This window comes from Panthera uncia, chromosome B1 (genome assembly GCF_023721935.1).
Source record: "Panthera uncia isolate 11264 chromosome B1, Puncia_PCG_1.0, whole genome shotgun sequence".
Classification (NCBI taxonomy): domain Eukaryota; kingdom Metazoa; phylum Chordata; class Mammalia; order Carnivora; family Felidae; genus Panthera; species Panthera uncia.
The window spans coordinates 48,851,946-48,865,643 of record NC_064811.1 but is presented as its reverse complement, the minus strand read 5'-3'; the positions used below and the strand labels follow the sequence as shown (position 1 = coordinate 48,865,643).

Sequence of the window (13,698 nt, the reverse complement as noted above, 5' to 3'; positions counted from 1 at the left end):
TTCTTTAGGCAGGTGTAGGTGGAATCTAAGTGATCGGCAGGACGCGTTGTGAGCCCCGCGTCCTCCTACGCCGCCATCTTCCGGAACCTCCTAGAGCACCTTATAAAAATTTCTTTGAATTAAGTTTAAGTGCACAAGCTCTATAATTTTACTATTTCAAATAAAGCAAATGAACATACTTAAGCTAACCTCTCAAAGTTTATTTATGTCTATATAACATTGTAGTTCCTAAACCAAATCTTTTCCTGATTCTGGCATTGCAATTAATTCTTTAATACCCTCAATTTATCTTCGTCCCTTATAATCAGCATCTAAGCATACATTTACATAATATTAATCTACTCTAGCTATATACAAAGCTTACCTCGGTATTGATGCCATGTGACATTTGGCTTATTTGATGAAAGTTTACCTTTATGTTACTGTAGAATCATGCAATATGTTTCACAATATATACTTTAAAGAGAATGCCAGTTTAATTTCATTCAGCAAACATACTTTGATTCTTAATAAATCCTAGAATCTTCAAAGAAATTTCTGTTTCACTAGCAATGTTATTAACAATATTAATTGCAGGCTTGTAGCTCTCCAAGCCACTGGCCTCCATCTTGACTGGACTGTGGTCACACCGACTTTCTATCAGGTATGAGAGCTGCCTGACCTCTTCCCCACCTGGCAGTCTTCATTGCTGCTGCTCTCCCTGCATTGGAAGTTCTTTCCCAGGCTCTTTGTCTGATTGTCCTATCCCCATTCTTCAGGTCTTTCAGAGAAGTCTGTTACCACACCTTACATAATAAGCTGGTCCTTTCACTGCTCTCTATCATACAGTCATGTTTATTTTCTTCTTGCATTTTATTGCTATCTTTGATGATTGTATGTACTGGTTCATGCGTTATTTATTTGCCTTATCCCCCAAGCCTGCCAGCTTCACAGGGCCGAAATCTATTTTTCCCCAGCACCTAACATAAGGACGGACCCATACTGGGCACCAAAAACCTTGTTGGTAGAATTATTCTTGGTATAAGAACTTACTATCTTTTGAAAATTAAGAAATATAGTAACAATTTAGAGTGCTTTTACATGTATTAGCACTGATTATATCTAAACTCTAGAATAAGAGTTGCAAAATTTAAGTATCTTCAGAAATATCCAAACTCTAGAACAAGAGTTACAAAATTTAAGTATCTTCAGAAGCCAGGAGACATTTTAAGTGATTATAGTGAACCACGTAAAATACAATAAATGCTGGATAATACAACAAATAGAGAAGAACAGACCTTATTTATGTTTAAAAAAATTTTTAGCATTTATTATTTTTGAGAGACAGAGCATGGCAGAGAGAGAGAGGGAGGCACAGAATCGGAAGCAAACTCCAGGCTCTGAGCTGTCGGCACAGAGCCCAACATGGGGCTCGAACTCATAGACCATGAGATCGTGACCTGAGCCAAAGTCGGACACTTAATCAACTGAGCCACCCAGCTGCCCCTTATTTAAGAGGGAGCAGCCCCCAGCCAGCTTCAGTCTATCATTGCCCAAGGAAATGCAGGTCCAGTATTGCCCCAGACTTTATGTTAAATCTGTCTTTCCGGGGTTTGAGAGGCTTATGGAATCCCTCTGCAGGCTGAAGCTGGCCCAGAGCCACTACAGGACAGGTTTGCACCCGATTCTACGGAGGGATCTGGTCCTCCTGATCACATTTAGGCTCTTTTCCAGCCCCACTGTCTTTGTATGAAAACACCACTTTGATACTAGATGTCATGCAGTCTTAATGTCCCAACCTAGATCACTACAGGAATTACACCAGATGAAACATTTTTGGAACTAATTCATATGAACATAATAGAGCCCTTAAGAGACTCTCCACCAGTTCTTGTTCTGTGGCTCACAGGATCTTATTTTTCTGGACCTGGTTGTTACCTGATTCTGGAACTGCTACTTTGTATCCCCCACCACCCCCCAAAAATTTTTTTTTAACTTAAACCAGTCAAAACTGTTTTTTTAAAGATTTGCAAGCATGTCTTATTAACATATCAGTTAATTGCCTTCAGAAATAGTTTTACTGTCTTTTCTGTGATCCACACTGCAATAAGTAATTAGGTCTCACAGGGATCACAGCATACACAGAGGTCATGATTTCCACCTGCCAATTGACAGGTTCATCTCCTGTCACTGTTATGTTCTGTATTTTATGAAAACACCAAACATTTTTGGTTTTACATTCACCATACAGTTTCTTATCTTACATGGTCCCATCTGCTAAAAACGACTGTCGGGGCGCCTGGGCGGCTCAGTCGGTCGAACGTCCGACTTCGGCCCAGGTCATGATCTCACAGTCTGTGAGTTTGAGCACCGCGTCAGGCTCTGTGCTGACAGCTCAGGGCCTGGAGTCCGCTTCGGTTTCTGTGTCTCCTTCTCTCTCTGCCCCTACCCCGCTCATGCCCTGTCTCTCTGGGTCAAAAATAAATAAATGTTAAAAAAAATTAAAACAAACAAAGAAACAAATGGCTGTCCTTCTCACTGGAGTCTACTCATTCTTTAAGACTCAGCTCAAGGGTCATCTCCTCTAGAAAACCTTCCCGGAAGATACCCATCCCATCCCATACTAGCCGCTATGGGAAGGGCGTGCCTTCTCTGTACACTGCTAATGTGAAATGCTCCTTTGCTTTGCTGAACTAATGACTTTGTAACTTTGGGGACCTTGAGCCCCACCGGACTAAATTCTTTGAGCGCAGAATCTTTTTTCAGAGCTTTCTATGCTAATATGCAGCAATGCCAGGTATATCACAGATGTTGAGTGACGACAGATAAGTGGGAGGTCTTCAAAGCAAATGACATCATTCAGTTGAGAATAATTTCCATAAACATATGAGCAGATAGACAGAGGTACGAGAGAGTTTAGGATTAGGACCTCCAAGAAAGTACAGTCCATCTAAGTTTCTTGTTTTGTACCAACAAGGGCAATTTTTAGGCATATAACCAGAACTTAAATTAACTATCAGCACACAATTTATGGATTATCTGTTAGGTACAAGATATTGTGAAATAAAGAAAAACTATTTGAAAGAGAAAGAAATAAACTGGGGGGGGGAGCAAAAGGAGAAAAACAAAGAAAGGAAGAATTTGGTTGCTTTTGTTACAAATATCATTCTAAAAAAGAGAATTTAGATAACTGCTCTTACAGATGGAATAATATTTACGGGACAATACTTGCTATGTTGCATGGAGGCATAGAGAAGAATAATGTGAAAAACAAATGGGTTGCTATTAGCATTCTTGAGGAATACAATCACCAATTTGGAAGAACTAAAATTCATATAATCTATATTTTTACCATAGATCTTCCCTCTGAACTAATAAGGTATTTTCTGTAGATAAGAGCTTCTTGAATTTATCATTAGAGCAATAAATAGAAGGGGCCATTTTGACTAAATTTTCTTTTTTCTTCAATCATTTAATACATATTTCTTGAATGTCTCCTATAGGTCAGAAACTCAAAAAGGTGGTGAAGCATTGTTATTCAAATTATATCTTGACATTTCTGTGATATCTTAAAAATTAAACATATGGGTTAATTTCAGCACATGAGTTTTAAAATTTTTTTAAAACTTTATTCATTTTTGAGAGCAGGAGAGAGAACATGCAAGTAAGAAAGGGGCAGAGAAAGAGAGAGAGAGAGAGAGAGAGAGAGGGAGAGAGAGAAAATCCTAATTAGGCTCCATGCTTTCAGCATCAGAGTCCAATGTGGTGCAAGAACCCACAAATTTTGAGATATGACCTGAGCTGAAATCATGAGTCAGGTGCTTAACCGACTGAGCCACCTAGGTGCCCCTCCGCACATGATCTTTAAAATCTGTATTTTTTACATGATAAGAATCAAAGAATGCATATATTAAAAATGAACTGATTTGACCATTAGTTGCAAAAATATATTTAGTTATTTATAATTAAAGAATTGGTCTGTTTAAAATGCTGAAGAAAAGCGCAGCACTTTTTCTTACAGTAAGAGATGAAACTAACAGATTATGAAATTATTTGTAAATACTGATTTTCCAACAAGATGACATTTTGCTTGTCTTTCCATAGACGATCACAAATAACTCTTCAGATGGCTAATGTGTATGGTGAGAAAGCCTGTAAGTGCTATATAACATGATTGGTTTAATCAAACACTCATTTCGAATAGCTCTCCAAATCGTGTGCTTCCTCCTCCCCCCATTTCCTAAGAAAATCCACCATGAGAGAAGATTGCTAGAATAACTAATAAGTGCTTTGTATTCCTAAAAGGAAGAGACAAAGAACTGAAGAGAAAAGCTGGCTTGTGAGAGAAGACAAGCACTTTGTGAGTGTAATGCGCGTGAAATTGTATGCCTTGGAAGAAAGACAAATTGTCAGCAGGATACAAAGTAAAGATTCTTTGTTCAGAAAAAATACTCCACGTAGGTGGTTAGTTGTTTTATTGTTTTCTCCCTAACACAAATCTTCCCTGTAAACCTGCTAAACAAGGGTAAATCTACTGGAAGATGCCACAATTTCCATCCCCAATCAGGCCAAAAGAGATGGAAGTGAGGCAAGAAGGGGGGGGGAGAGCAAAAGTGTGGCCCCGGTAAACGCAGAGGTTTAACCTCTGGAATATCTGGGTCATCTCCCGGGAGAAGAAAAAAAAAATCACTAAGGAAGAAAAACCTCAAAAGAAAATGCGAAAGCTGTAAAAGTCACACTGGAACTAAGGTGTGACAAGAACAGAGAAAAGTATTGATTTCATCTGTCCCAAATTTGGTGACAAACAGGGTCTCTGTGAGCCGAAATAAGAAAATACAGACTGGAGGGAGAAATTGAGATTTAGAAAAAATTAAATATAACTTTAGTGATTCAGAAAAGTTGACAAGACACTCTAAGAAAGTGGCCTCACAAAATTGTTTATAATCACTATTTTTTTCTCATTTTCTTTCCCATCAGCATCTAAAAAAAAGAAAGAAAGAAAGAAAGAAAGAAAGAAAGAAAGAAAGAAAGAAAAAAAAAAAGTCATACCATTTGATTCAGGTTAAGGTTCTTCTAGAACTGTCATTGTTTAACCATATACGTATTTACTGACTCCTAAAACTCTGTGCAAAATTTATTGCAAGCTCACTTTAGATATTTTAACTCCACATTCCTTGTGTGATACAAAGAATTTTGCTGAATTTTTATCTATATCACCTGTAATATGCTTATATATCATTATTTATACGCTTTCCCACATATTTTTTCCTATATTTCTTTCTATATTTTCATTCTTTCTATGTTTTTCCATGGGGAAATATCATCTTAAAAATCAATATTACCATGGGAACACACACACAGGACATATATAAAAAAAGAAAACACCAATACTAACATTTTTTCCATAGGTTAATATTAAGAAGAAAACATTCATAAATACCAAATGCATCGCTTATATACAGTGAAGTTTTTTGTCTTAAATTAAAAATACTGAATTGTATAACAAATAGAACCTACCATAATTTGTTTATTCAGTTGTTCAAGTAGAAAGTTTTAAAATACTAATAATGAATCCTACATCTGAAGTTTACCTTCTAATCATACATTAGGGATATTTCAGTAAGCATATTAAGTACTAGGATTTCTCTTATCATACAATTGGTTTAAATAACTTCTTCTTAAGGTACTACTTAGATAAGAGCCTCATTCCAAATTGTGGGTGGCATTTTAACAGCACAAACTAGTTTTTGCCATTATGCTTTGTTACGTGTTTGAGGAAATGGAAGTTTGCAGTGATTCAGCGGCCTGAAGAAAGGCATTAAAACCTCTTAAAAGTAAGTAGCAAAAGAACAAAAAAACTCTAGGCTCTTGAAGCATTTGTTTTCATCGTGTGCCATTGCTGTACTGATAACAATTATAATGGTTAAATACTGAATGAGATTAAATAACTCATGAAAATATCAATGGGAAACTCTATGGGGAGAACCAAAGCTGAGTCCTTAAGAACAGGTACTTGAGACAGGCTCCACTCTTGGCTCAGTCATTATCCAGCTATTCTTTGTTTTACATGAAACGTTAGCTTATCCTATTGTGCTTCAGTTTCTTCTTCAGAATAGCAATACTCATACCAAACAGGGAGGAGGATATTGTGAGAACTTAATAAAATAATGTATGTAAACATTTAACCCATGTGGTAAGTGAGATGTAGTAAGTGCCAAAAAATGGTAGCTATTTTAAGTAAGTGATTTTTTTTTTTACAACATTGAAAAAGTCTGTGTATTTTATGCTACAGATAAGAAAAAAGAGCTTAGGGTTGGTCTAAATCACAACTTACTACAGATCAGGGAATAGGTCTACAAGGTGAGATCCAGAAAATTTTAATAGCTTCTCAGCTTAAGGATTAATGCTTTTTGTTAAGTAACCAGACCATATTCTGAACCCACGCTCCCTGATCTCTGGTCGTTTTCTACTAAATAAACCTCCCTTTCAAATAAGTCACTATACTTTATTTCATGGTTTATATATTCTTTTGCATTTTTTCCTATAAAATCATTTTAAATTTACTAAGTGAATGCCTATTTGTACATTACACTTTTAACTGAAGATAATTTAAACAAACACAATCATGCTACACCTGGTATAAATCAAACCAGCATATAAACTGGCGAGTGGCTGCACCTAAGTTTATAATTCTTATTTAATGAAACAATCAGAAAAATATCTTAATATAATACACATCCTTACTAGACAACCAGTAAATTTTTAGGATTATCAGAAACCTGTATAGATAGGATATTCAGGAATCAAATTGTTTATCTCTGAAGATTTATAAGAGAGAAGGGAAATGTGTAGTAAACCACACTCCTTCTATGCAAAAGCATATGAACAAATTCTTATTTATATTGAAATGATTTAAGTAATGATTTTTCAAGATAAGTTTGGCAGAGGATTTTGGAGGAACTATCCTCAAAGAAATTCTGAAGAAATACAGAAAATTGAAGAGACAGCTGTGAAATTCTTTAATATTTAAAAATTGTGAAAAAATCTAGCTTGACAGTTTCTACTTCAGCTTTCACGTTTCAAAAATATGATTGAAAGTTTCCTCAAACTGTCTTTAAAAATGAGGTATTCCTTATGGTATATTTTTATAAAATGCCTTTGGAAACAGCTATTCTATATAATTCACAAAGATCTTACTATATAATCCAAATATAATTGTCGAAGTTCCAAAAAGGACTACAAGTGTTCTTTTTTAAAATTTCCCTAATGAACAATAACTGGTCAGGAAGAGCTTTATACTTTCATAGAAGGGTCCCTAGAGATAACAATATATACAAAGCATAAATTCAGTTGAGATTTCAACAAAACCTATGCACTCATGCTGTTTTCATAACAAGGAAAATTAGCTTATAAAACATCACTAGATAAACTTTCTCTAATCAATCACACTAAAAAAGCAAAAATGAAATTCTCTCTTGATTGCTTTCATTATTATTTTAAAATTTCAATTCATTTCTTGCTGGCCAATTTGCTCTCTACTATTGGATTATGCACACTTACAGCTTAGGAGTAATGTGTTGCTTCTTAAATGAGCAGAAATGCGGCAAGCTGACAACTATCTCTTAGCACAACAAACTTGTTGATCCTCAGGTACTTTCCTTCTAAGATGTCAAAGGAAGTTGGAACCTGGGATTTACTTGTGATCCCAGGTGTTTTGAACTTTGTGGATGAACTGATTATCTAATATGAGAATGTAGGATTTCCTAGGCAATCTTTACTAAAGAATCCCATGAACAATTAACTGCCAGATCAAAAATATTTTTATGAAATGGTGATTCTTCCTTTGGGTGGAAAGTCAGAAAAAAATGTTCCAGTTTTGATTGTTTGATCCTTCATTACTCCTGAAGAAAAAAAATGATGTTGTTGGCATATACCATATCTGACTTAAAAGCTGCAAAGACAAACTTCTTGAGGCTGCAAAAGATAAATTCTGAAGAGTGCTTTAGTTAATGTAACTTTTGTAATTTCTTTTTAGTTTATTCCTTCTGGATGAATATATTTCTAGTCCTCCAAATGTTGACAGCACTTATAGATTAGATAATACAACTTCTACAAAGTTCAAAATTTATCAATTTCTATACCACTAATGTAAGTATAATAATATATATTATATCATATAGACAGCCATATATTATATTATATTATATTATATTATATTATATTATATTATATTATATTATATATAATACTTATATAATATAATATGCAAGATATTATTCATTTTCATTGCTTGTTTGCTTAGACCTAGAGGGAGGCAGTCTCCTTTTTTTTCTCTTAACACTTTTCTAAACGTTTTATATTCTTGCATTAAGAAAAGGTTTAGAATAAGTATGGATATACAGAAATGTATAGTCAAAATGAATACTTCAGGATCATTCAGGCAACGTCTAATTCTTCCAATGGTGGGAGGATTTATGATCCTGAAAACTTAAGTCTTTAAAAAAATGTATGTAATACTTCTTACACTTTCATGGAGAATATTTGGTCAATGCACGCAAAACAATGCTTAATGTCTTTTCACAAGAAAAGTACAGGAATATACATACTGTAAGGGACACATTCATACTGCACTTCAAGGTATTTATAGGTTCCTGGACACGGGTCTGGAAAAACATCAGGACCTGCCACCACTGCGCACTGTGTTCTGTTATTGCACCTGAAATCAAAAAAATAAAAAAGAAGAAATAATAAACTTATGGGAAGTGAAATCATGATTAATACCAGTGCTGAATTTATTTTGCTTCTTGTTATAAAAATTTAAGTATGGTTTTGCTCAATTTAGAGTTTTAGACTTTGGAAGGAAATATCTGTAGTATACTCAAGAAAAAAAAACAAACCTAGAAATAAAAATCAACTCAGTTTACTCATACTAACGAATTTGATTTTTCAGTGAACACAGTGCAACTTTGAGTTAGAAATTAAATACTGCTTGAGCAACACTGGTTCTTAGGATGGCACCAACGTGAATACAAATAACTATTTGGTAGGAATCACTCACTGTCGTTGTTAAAAAAAAAATTGAAAAAATATAACCACAGAGTTTTATCAGAAATATGTAAAATACATTCAATGATTATCATGACATCCATTTTAAAGGCAGTCAAAATATAATATGGAAATGCTTTGGCCAAACCTAAATCAATAAAAATTTAATATTTGAGTATTAAAATCTCTTAAAATTTAATTTATATCAATTAATAGATTACTAACACCATAAGTAAAGCCATTTTTATGAACTGATTCTCATGTTCCTTGTGTTTGGCCAAATAATTACACTAACCTCACAGATGGCTGTTCACAAATACCAATATCCTATAACTTAAATAACTTTGAGTCCCCAAAGAGAATAATCAAAAACCACTACTAAAATAGAAATATACACTAGGCATCCTTTGTGGCAACTCGGCTAAACAAATCTGGGCTGCCCAGATTTAATCATGGGTAAGTATACATATAATGAAATTGATTCTTTGATTTGGAGTGGCTTTGCTAAGGTAAATTTTACTCAGAAATTGTCTACGTTCAATAATTTATTGATAGGTACATTTTTCTATAGAAAAATAATGTTTTCCAACTATTATATTGTCACTAAGTGTACAGGATGAGGCATTCTACAGTTATCCTGTTGTATGTTCTTGTTTATTCATCTCAGAAATATACTACCTCATGGCTAGAATTTTCTGTTATATCTACTTGAAGATATGCTTTATTCTATGAAATGACCAATACTTCTAAATCATTGTTTGCATGCTGGCGGAATAAGGGAGCACCGAAGGAAGAACTCATTCTGATTTACTGTGAAAATACCTTGGGTTTGCTTGAGGCTACCATTTGTTGGCCTTAATGAGGATTTTTCTTAGTACCTAAATTAAAATTGATTCATTAGTGAATGTTGTAAGGTGAAAAATATATTCTGTGCTTTCAGTGGAAGATTAATAAAAGCCAATATTCTATACTTTTTATGCAATTTAGCATGATAGTTAATCCTGAGGAACAACATGTCCCTAATGTTCTCTTGTGTAGATTTAATGTCTAAGGATGATTGTAATAACGGTAATGTAAATGTGGCTGGCCTCACACATAAGAGGCAAGGAGACACCTTGCCATTTTAGTGTACTCAGACTTTAAAAAATTGGAGTACTTCCCTTTTACAAAGAAAATCTTTTGGAAGAAGATGTCTCAAAGTCAAAATACGTGTTTCTTTGCAGTTAAGGCATACAATTTTCATATCACACCTGGAAAAAAACTCATAAATCTATCTCAGATGTTTATAAAAGGAGCAGCTATATAAACTTAGTTATTTCTGTAATTTGTTAAAGAAAGTTATCATCAGGATTGCATTTGAAGTAGTAATAGTTAATAATGAAAGAAGTATACATCATAAAATTCAATGAGATGTAAATATTTTGTAAATGTAGTATTTCTGATCTGCAGTTATTAAATCATCGGCTTTCTTGGTCTACTCTTGTTTTACACCCTATTATCAACCTTTCATTCTGATTTCTACAGCTGATATAATAAAATTCATTTAGAAGTTGTGTCTATTCTTCTAATTCTCAGATACAGAAGGGCAACTACATATCTTTTATTATTTAATCAATGTTTTATATCAAAAGACAGATTACTACTCTATGCCCTACTACTTTATGCCCTATTTATGAGCAGGGCATAAAAGTTAAAATTTATAATTATGGAAGTGTTTGTTGCACAGAAAGTGGTCTGGAATCAGAGATTTCACATGGTTATGTTTGAAGAGTCTCAGTTAAAAAATATAATATGAACACTATTCTAATCCACCTATCCACTTATCTATCTAGACATGCACACCAAACAGTATTCATACTACTTATTATTTAAGATATAAAAATATAATTTATTTATGCATATTTAAGAAAATTAAAATAAGTGACCATTTGCTGTAAAAATAAGCCAAGTAAGCCTTCTAATTAATGAGATAGTATATTGAAGAGGTATATAAACAAAAACATGCTATATCAATAATATATTTGCAGTCATTATCATCATTGTTCTGGATCAAACAAGGCTTTACAACATTAACTTTTCAAAATAATTACATACTTTATTAGTATTTATTAGTATATTATATTGCATTATATTAAATGTTCTTTATAAGTTAAGATTCTTAAAAATCAGGGAGACAGGTAGACAATCTCTAGAACATTATTTTTGTATAAGATACATTATAACATTGATTGCTTGAAGACCAACTACACTTCAAAAACATAAATTTAATGGTTCTGTCTTCTGTTTAAAAATTGTTTTAATGTTTATTTATTTATGAGAGAGAGAAAGGCACATGCACATACACATACACACACACACACACACACACACACACACACACACAGAGTGCAGATGGGGGAGGGGCAGAGAGAGAGAGTGGGAGACACAGAATCTGAGGCAGGCTCCAGGCTCAGAGCTGTCAGCTCAGAGCCCGACATGGGGCTCAAACCCACAAACCATGAGATCGTGACCTGAGCTGAAGTCGGAGCTTTAACCAACTGAGCCATCCAGGTGCCCCCCGTCCTCTCTTTTTGTATGACATCAGTTACTATAAATTAAAATGAAATTAATTATACTTTTGATTAAAGATTATTGAACAATGAACAGTTTACACCAGTGAGAGCACTTTTATAGTTATAAAAAATAAAGTAAATTCATTCTAAAATATTAAAGATGATAAATGTGAAATAATCAAATGTTCTCATGTGCTTTAAACTCAGATTTTTTCATTGTTTACTTTTAATATACATATAAATTAAAAAATGATTTTCAGTATTCCTGATATTAAAGATACTTCTATAACCCACAATAAAGGATGAGAAAAGACTGCCATAATATGGTTAAAGCATCCTAATCCACTAATATTCACAGAGAAAACATCATAATCTTAGAAAGTATTAAGGCTTATTTACAGTGATAAAAGTTTCAATATTTTTTCATCAGAAAGTCTATGCGGTTAAAAAAAAAATCCACTCCAACAATAGTTTTGAGGATAAATGGCTGAAGGGGGTCAAAAGTTATACACTTCCAGTCATAAAATAATTAAGTCATGGGATACAGGGTACAGTTCTGGGACTCTAGTTAATAATCCTATACTGTACATTTGAAAGTTGCTAAGAGAAGACAGTCAAGTATAAGCAGATGGCACTGACAGAATTCTCAGAATCTCTCGGAGTTTCACTTTTCACATATATAACATGGAGCCAGTTATTTAATTACTGCACAAAGTTGCTATGCTTATAAAAATTCATTAGGAAAAAGTGTGAAGTACCATATATATGCACAAAGTATACTTTTGGTTGTCATAGCACAACTATTATCATGACTAACATTAGCCATTTGTTTCAGGATAGGTTAATAATACTTCATTCCAAAACACTGGGTCTTTTGAGAGGAACTTAGAGTACAAGTGAGATAGCACACAAAAAAGCAGATAAACTATTTGGGTTTAGAGTAGAAACAGAAGAAAAGTAGATTCCCATTTAAAAAAAATCAAAACTGTAAGCCAGATCATTAGTTATACATAAATTACTTTACCTAGGACATACTAAGTCCAAAATGTAGAGTAACAACGCCCTATATCTGTGTAACCTTTCAAACTTGGAAAGCATATTCACACAAATCCTACTTGTCACTTCTTTTATCAGATGAATATTATTACCTCCAATTTCACAGAGGAGGGAATAGGTTTGAAAATGTTAAATGACTTTTCAGATTCTCAGAATTCAAATCATGGTTACTGGACTGCTGAACAGTGACCCGAAAACCAGGGGACTGCTGTCTTCTGAGACTGTGAGTCATGCATTTCATGGTCACTTTGGGAAACTGACTTAATTCACTGATAGGTTCTCAGGAGTACTTGTGATGATCTGATGAGGTACAGACCAGCCGTAAAATATCTAAGTGGCCCAGGATTCCTTTGGTCGTGATGTGCATCAGGCATTCCAAGGAGATCCCGAATTCAAATTAACATTACACAACCAGGCCCCTGCAATCCAAATTGGTATGTAGCAACTGGAAAGATCAATCTATGAGCATAGGAGGAACAAAGGATGAATGAATATTTATTCAGACGTTTCCAAAAGAAAAGAACAACATCATGTCCTTTTAATTCAACCCACATATAAACCTTCAAGGTGCCATCTACTGATCAGGTTTATTTAGTAAATGTTATTTAATATGTTGGATGCTATTATTAGCAGTAATCTTAAAGCAATATTGTTTAATTTAAAATAGTGTGTTATGATGACTGCCAGGGAAGACATACATAATTCCAGGGCTAGCAACAGGATACAAAATCATCACAGTTTACTAATTCATTCAGATCATTCACAGTTTACTAATTCATTCAGATATGGTTAAGAACAGTACAGGAACAAAATTAGTTAAGTGTGATATGAAGAAGTCATCTCTGGGGAAAAAAAAATTCCTCTATTTGCTACAACCTAGGGCAGCATATAGTGAAAATGATATTGCTGAGTTTATGTGCATATCACCTATTCAGATAAGTTCTTATTATATATAAAATAAATTAATTAGCCTATTTTCTGTTAAATACAATAAATTTATCTTTGTTTTAACTTCAATACCCCAGATAAAAATTAGCAGCTACTGGGGTGCCTGGGTGGCTCAGTT

General features: G+C 33.9%; 1 protein-coding gene across 3 annotated transcripts in view; it reads right to left on the bottom strand.

The window, feature by feature from the left end:
• ADGRL3 (adhesion G protein-coupled receptor L3) overlaps nt 1-13,698 on the bottom strand; it is an 827,678-nt gene that overhangs the window by 340,454 nt on the left and 473,526 nt on the right. For all 3 annotated transcript variants that reach the window (XM_049630539.1, XM_049630537.1, XM_049630538.1), the window contains one exon: nt 8,586-8,695. In XM_049630539.1, coding sequence (XP_049486496.1) covers nt 8,586-8,695 — 110 coding nt within the window. The remainder of the gene's footprint in view (nt 1-8,585; nt 8,696-13,698) is intronic.